The sequence below is a fragment of the Gracilinanus agilis genome, chromosome 1 (assembly GCF_016433145.1).
Source record: "Gracilinanus agilis isolate LMUSP501 chromosome 1, AgileGrace, whole genome shotgun sequence".
Lineage (NCBI taxonomy): Eukaryota > Metazoa > Chordata > Mammalia > Didelphimorphia > Didelphidae > Gracilinanus > Gracilinanus agilis.
In genome coordinates, this window is record NC_058130.1 from 58,985,601 (window position 1) to 58,993,287 (window position 7,687).

A 7,687-nucleotide genomic window follows, 5' to 3' on the forward strand; every position below is an offset into this window, starting at 1 on the left:
GGTTTGCCTTTTCTTTCTCTGTCTAATCTTACCAGATGAAGAAGCTGAGATAAATAGGATTAAGTGATTTGGCCAGGGTTATACTGCTAATAAGGCCAGATTTGAAATCAGGTTTTCCTACTCTAGACCCTGGTATATAGTAGGTGCTTAATAAATGCTTGTTAAAATTAACTGAATTAAATCTTGCAGAAGGGGTGGACTTGATGAGGGGAGAGAATATGTCCCGTTTTGGACATGCTGAGTTTGAGATGCCTGTGGAACTCTCAGGTGGAGCTGTCCACCAGATACCCAGTGCTGAAATTCTATAATCTTCACCACTTCTTCTTGACATTATAACATCCTGTTGGTCTGTGGTAATTTCATAAGCCTTACTATGGCACCCATTTGACTCTCCTAGTCTTACATCTCAGACTTTCCCTCCCATTATTGTTCCTCCTATATTCTATTCCTTCTATGTCAGAGTCTCTGCTAGTTGACAATGGGTGGTAACAGGGAAAGCTGATATATTTGATCTTGGCCAATGTGTTTGCTAACAGTTACTATTCCCAATGAAATCATATCTTAACTCAGTAACTATTTTTTATTAGAGGTCCTTAAAAGCATTTTTAAAAATATATTTTGTTTTAATTCAAACTTAGGATGATGAAAAAACTATTGACTACAGATGAGTAAATATTTCTGCAATTCCTGATCTTAAGCAATTCTATAAGAGTTTAAGGGACTCTCAGGGTCACATAGTCAGTGGATAAGATTTGGGCTTGATTTAAAAAACAAAAGAAAAGCAAAAGAAAGAACCTTACTTCTGTCTTAGAATAGATACAAGGCAGAAGAGTGGTAAGGGCTAGGCAACTGCCCAGGGCCACACAGTTAGGAAGTGTCTGAGGCAAGATTTGAACCCAGTTCCTCCCAACTTTAGGCCTGGCATTCTACGCCCTGAGCCATCTAACTGCCCCTTGACCCAATTTTTTTTATTATGATATTATCTCCCTATCTCAGGCTATGTTCAAGGAATGATATAAGCAGTGAAAATTCAAGCCATCGAGATATCTCACTTCCTTTCCCTTCTGGATCTCAGTTTCAATATCTATGAAATGAAAGAACTGGACTAGATAATCTTGAAGATCTCATCTAGTTCTAATATTCTACAATGCAATTTCTCTAAGATAATTTGAGAGGAAGTCTGTTAGGCTGAACTAATCCTATTGGTAATTCTATGGGTCCACAATTTTAAATGAAAATATTAATGAACCCTGGTATTTTCTAAATTTGTTTAAAAGCTCAATGATTAATAACCCTTTGGGAAATACCATAATTAGTGCATGGAGTCAGGTGAGTAAAGGGTTCATAACTCTGTTATTGTACATAATAATATATAATAATGGATAAAATTTACATAGCACTTTAAGATTTACAAAGCACTTTACATATACTATCTCAATGATTCTCACAACAACTTGGGAGGTAAGTGCTGTTGTTATCCTGATTTTACAAATAGGGAGACTGACACTGAGAGGCTAAGTGATTTCTCTAGGGTTACATAGCTAATGTGTCTGAGGTAGAATTTTAACTCAGTCTTTAGGGTCTCAGGCTTAGTGCTCTATCCATTATACATATTAGACAACCTCAAATTTCAAGATGAAGAAGTGATTCAAAGGGAACAAATGAGTCTACCATAACCAAAATGGTAGTAGTCATAGGGAGGATTGGAACTTAGATCCTCTAATTCTAGATTCAATGCTCTTTTTAAGTCACTTAACCTTTCTGAACCTTGGTTTTCTCCTCGGTGAAGTGGGTATAAACAATACTCTAATTCTTAGCTTTCCAGGCTTCAATGATCTAATGCTTGTAAAGCATTTTATAAATCTTTAATATATTATGGAAATATCAATTATTATTATTATTAGAAACACTATTTTACAAGACACAGCGTGCTATAGCAAAAATAATTATGGCATTATGAATAATGACTCTCATGATAATGATATTGCACCAATAAAGATGATGATACTACCAACCACAAAAGCATTTTCTGAGTTCAAACAGATTGGAAACTTAAGAAGTCAATCCTAGCCTTTTTATTGGCTATCTTTTGATCATTTCAACTTTTAGTCCAAACAGAAATAAAGCAGCATTTCTTTTAATTCCATAAAGGGTCATCTCAGTCTCCCCCAGCTCCAAATTCCAAATGCACTTAGTCTGTACTACACAAGTGAATACTTGTCCCTTTTTATTGTAGTGACTAGTCTTGGAATCAAGGATAATAGAGAAGAATGTGATGCTTCTGTCAATTGATGTTAAAAAAAATTTAGTCTCCTAGATACGTAAGCAACAGAAACCTATCTCCATAATATTGTGAAGGAAAAATTGACAGAAATGCCCCAAACCCTTGTGGTTTACCTCTTTTGGCCATATTATCCTTTTTTGACTTTTCCCTTCAAGACTTCCATTTATATTCATTTTAACTAGATTTCACCCAGTTAAACCTGATGCGATCCCAGCTAGAGAATGACTTATTCCAGGCCTATATGGATAATGCTTGATCCATATCTTGGCAGAGCAGGGGAATATAATTTAATGGTTCCAGTGTGGTCCTTAGTAATCCCTTGGAAAGTTGTGTTGAACTTTACCAACTATGTCGAAGGGTTCCCACAGTGACCAATGAAATTGGAGACAAGAATAATTGTTACCATTTGTGAAAGGCCTTGAGTGAATGACCATTTCCATTTTGTGTCAAAAAAAAGTAGGGGGGTCAAACTAGATGAGCTTTAAGGTTCCCACTTAGTCTCAATCTTATGGTTTTACCCGCTTCTCACGGGGTACCCCATGAGGACAATCCGTGGGTGAAATGACTAGAGATACAGTCTCATTCAGGTCGCTGAAGGTGAGGGTTATGCAATCTTGACCGAATATCCTCAATTTAATTTGTTCATTCATCTGCAGAAAAAATGGAAAAAAGGGGTTATTGCCTTAATCATGCATGGTTATCCTTTCATGACCATAAGGTAAAATTTGTAGAAGGTCCATTGTTCTATTCTATATAAAAGACAAATGCAGAATTTTGTCTTATGTGACACATGGCTACAAATGGCTCCTGGCCAAATGCAGAGAACACTTTTAGCTCTACAGAATGATCACACTGTTATTCTAACAAGGTAAACAACATAAAGAAACTCTCCTCCCCTCAACAAACCAGGAAGAGAGCCCTGTTACCTTTCTTCTGATTTTTAATCACCTAAATTAAGTCCTCTAAGTCTGATCATCTTTCAAATCTCTTATAATGGGTTCCTTGTTATACAAAGCAAGACATTATCTAGTTTATGCTCTGTGAGTGTAGGGATGAGAAGCTTGATGAGTCCAATAATGAGAAAGGCAGCTCACTGTAAACCAGAAGTCTTTCTGGAATAAATGGGACGGTCTCGGTCTCTCTCTCTCTCTCTCTCTCTCTCTCTCTCTCTCTCTCTCTCTCTCTCTCTCTCTCGGGATGGATCATCCAAAGATGAGAGAGCATTCAAAGTGAGAAGAGGAGCATAGGCAAAGGTATGAAGGACAGAAACTGATATTTCATGAAACAACCATTAATATTTCATGAACCATTAATATATATTTTCATTCTATGAATTGGTGGATTGTCTCCTACCTTATACTCTAATGATAACAAGGTGCGCTTCTTGGAGGTCCAACTCCATTTGTGAACTGTATGCCCCGAGGAGTCTTTTATAGACCCTCCTTCATGATTCATCATAAACATACATGGACAGCTGGGAGGAAATACACAAGGATGAGCCAAGGGAAGCAAGGATACAACTTTTGACTAGACTTCCTTTCATAAGTTCTAGAGAAAAATGTGTGTAATGGCAGGGGAAAGAGAAAGGTAGGTTCTTCTTGCCATAATCTACAAATGGGAAGATAGAGGCAAAGAAGGACAAGTACCGTGGCTAAAGGCCATGAAAGATGCTCATACTGATAAATTTTACTACAACATAGATGGGATTTTTCTTGGTTGATTGAGAGAGCAATCTTGGTTGATGGATTCCAGGACATGTTTACCATATACCACCACCATCTTCCTTTGAGTCTGTCCTCTAACATAGGGCAGCCATTTATGGTAGAAATGTCCTAGAACCTATATTCACTTGCTCCTCTCTCTAAATCACCTGGGATCTTGAGAAACCTATAGGCAAGAAAGCAAAATCCACTCTTCCCTTCACTCTCTATCTCCACACACAATATGAATTCCACTGGGTTTCTTGTATTACAGTCCCATACCAAAAGGGGAAAAAATCATCAGGGAAACAAGACAAAGAGACACTTCCCCAATTCTCTTAAGTATATTAGGGTGTTTTATACCTTTTATTTGCTGTGTCCTTTGAGAAAGATGCCCAGGAGTAGTCAATTGAGCTATAGTAGACATGCTAAGAAAAGGGAGATTGACTTTATTTTCAAGGCTTGAAGCCTGTTGAAGAATAACCAGGGTAGTAATTTCAGAAAATAGATGAGTCATCTGAAGTTCTGTTACCCTAAATCAGCATAGATTTCTGGCTGGGTGATAATAGCTGAGTCCAAAACCAATTTCCTAGAACTCCAACCGGGGAAAACCTATAGATGTGTTGTTTAGAGCCAAACTCAGGTCAAGAACTTGCAGAACTCAGAACAGAAGAGAGGGCTCAGACTTTGTCTTTCGTCTGACCATTTGGGGAGTACTGAAATCTTACAGGTTTCATCCTGAGTTGTCTTTGAAATCCTGGAATAACACAACATTCAATTCCTCATGAAAAGAGTAACAGAAATCTAGAGTACACCATGCCATCCCAGACATTCTTTCCAGAAATTCTTAGAACCTGGCTCTAACATAAAATTTTAAGTCAGGAAGTTGGAAGAATGAATTAACAACAACAACAACAACAAGAATTCTAACATAAAAAGTGATTATAATACTAGGGATGCTCAAGACACAAATCAAGAAGAAGAGTCTAGCTCCAAAACATCTACAAGAAAAGTCTCAAAGAAAAAATGCTTCTTGTGAACAAGTTCAATTAGAATTTCTGAAAGAGATAAGGTGAGAGTGGAAAAGAGTTCAAAATATTTTTATAAATGAAATGAGAGTACTAGAGTAAAAAATGTGAAAGAAATGAGATCTGTGGGAAAAAAATAATTGTAAAGAGAACTTGCTCAAACTCCCTGAAAATTAGAATGAACCAAATTGTAGTCATTGACCTCAATACTACTGGAAAAAATCTAAAACCCTTACCTCTGTCTTAGAATCAATATAAGTATTGGTTCAAAGACAGAATGATTGGGAAGGGCTAGGAAATTAGGGTTAAATGACTTGGCCAGGGTCACATAGCAAGGAAGTGTCTGAGGCCAGATTTTGAATGCAAGATTTCTTGTCTCTAGGCCTGACTCTCTATTCACTGATCTATGAGTTACCCTACTACTGGGACTTTTAAAACAAAACTAAATGGCTTAAAAAGAGGAGAGAATGTAAGGTAACTCATAACAAAAGTAATTGATCTGGAAGATTGAGGAAAGCAAATTTAAAGATCATTATACTACTTCAAAGCCAAGGGGGGGGGGCGTAAAAAGCTTTTAATATAATAAAAGAAAGCTGTGAAGTTCTTTTAGAACGAGAAGATAAATAATTCATCAGTTACCTCCTGGAAGAAATCTCCAAATGAAAACTCCTAAAAGCATTATAGATAGTTTTTAGGTCAAAGAAAAAAAAATTCTGCAAGTAGCCAGAAAGAAAGAGATCAAGTATGGAGGAAGGAGAGTTAGGATCACCCATAATTTCCTAGGCACAACTATAAAGGAGCAGAGAGTTTGGAATATGATATCCCAGAAGGAAAATTATATATATTGCTTACACCCAAGAATAACTAACCCAACAAAACTGGACATCATCATATAGGAGGAAAATAAAATTTCATGAAATCAAGGATTTCAAAACATTCCTAATGAAAATACTAGAGCTGAACAGAAACTTTGAAGTGCAATCACAGGAGTCAAGAGAAATAGAAAAAGGCAAACAAATGAACAGCTACATCCAAATATGGGGAGATGACACACATGTGCCCCTATGACACTTACCATCAGAGTTAATAAAGTCTAATTAGACAAAGGATCTGAGAGTAGCCCTGTTATATTTTTATGATTCTAAATCAAGAATGGAATAAGGGAGGAAGAGGAATTCACTGGGAACTACAAGAAGAGAAAAGAAGTTAAGTAAAATTATCTTACATAATTGAGATATGCAAGAAATCTATATAATCAAGGAGGAAGCGGTATGGGGGGGTAATGGCTGAATCTCAGACTCATATGAACTTGTCAAAGGAGGGAAAACACAAACACATATGTAGTTGGGTATCAAAATACATTTCACTCAACAGGGAAACAGGAGGGAAAAGAGAGAAGAGAGAGGAGGAAGAATTAAAAGGAAGGATTAATTTTAAGCAAAATAAACTCTAAAAATGTAATTTGCAGTGTCAAAGAATTGGAAACTGGGGGAGTGTCCTTCAATTATGGAATGAATGAAGAACTTATGGTATACAGATGTGATGGGAATAATACTGTTATATAAGCAAGAATGAAGGGCATTGTTTCTGAGAAACCTAGGAATATTTATATGAAATGGTGCAGAGTATAGTGAACAGAATCAGGAGAATAACTTATACAGTAATAATTTTATAAAGATAACTTTGAAAAACTTAAGAGCTCTGTTCAGTGTAATGATGCTCCCCTCCTGAACCTTCTATCTGGCTAGCAGCTGAATTTTCCATTATGTGTTATCTTTCCAAACTAGAAAATCTTGAGAAGATGTATTGTATATCTTTTTCTGTTTGTATTCCCAGAATTTAGCACAGTTCTTGATATAAGTAGAGTGCTTTGTTTTTTAAAATTCAGAAATTATTTTCTCAGGATTATTTTATCTAATAATCCACTCACCGGTTTTTGAGGTTATAGTTCACACTTCCATGGCCTTCAGCAGTAAACAGACCTATTATGGGGAAGTTTGATGTATCATTGAAAATGCATGTTGTATATCTTCCCTTGCAGCATGTAGGAATCTGACTCACAGCGACATGTCCTGAAGGATAGCTGGTGGGGATAGTCAAGTCAGATAAAGAGATATTTCTCAGGACTCTTGATGAGACCCAGTGAGCTACAGAAGAAAGCCTGATAGACCTCAAGTCAAAAGTTCTGGCTACTCCTAGCAACGCAGAGATCTGGGATAATCTGAAAGACATATGACAGGGAATGCTATCCACCTCCAGAGACAGAACTGTTGGAGTCATCTTTCATATCAATGTATTTACAATTTTATTTGGGGGTTTTGGTTATGAAAGAGTTGCTCTTTTGGCAATGACCAATATAGAAGTACAATAAAAATAAATTAAAAAATAAAAAGTGGGTGATAAAAATAGCACTTATCACCTGGGTCATTGTGAATATGAGATGAAATATTTGTAAATCACATACATCAGTGCCTGGAACATAGTACACTTAATAAATGCTTATATCTCTGCTCCAGAAACATTGGGGAAAAAGAGATATAATTTCAAATCTGAGTTCTACAATAAACTAGTTATGTGACCTTGGGTAAATAATGGAATCTCTCCAGACCTCAGTTTCCTCATTTATAAACCAAGGAGGGTGGGCAAGATTATTTTAAGGAACTGGTAATGATTAG

At 36.5% G+C, this 7,687-nt stretch overlaps 1 protein-coding gene across 1 annotated transcript in view; it reads right to left on the reverse strand.

Moving 5' to 3' along the window:
- Nucleotides 1-7,687, reverse strand: part of C1H3orf20 (chromosome 1 C3orf20 homolog) — an 83,346-nt gene that overhangs the window by 43,566 nt on the left and 32,093 nt on the right. The window contains exons 9-11 of the mRNA XM_044676072.1: nt 6,943-7,095; nt 3,638-3,758; nt 2,803-2,934 (exon numbers count right to left, since the gene is read on the reverse strand). Coding sequence (XP_044532007.1) covers nt 2,803-2,934; nt 3,638-3,758; nt 6,943-7,095 — 406 coding nt within the window. The remainder of the gene's footprint in view (nt 1-2,802; nt 2,935-3,637; nt 3,759-6,942; nt 7,096-7,687) is intronic.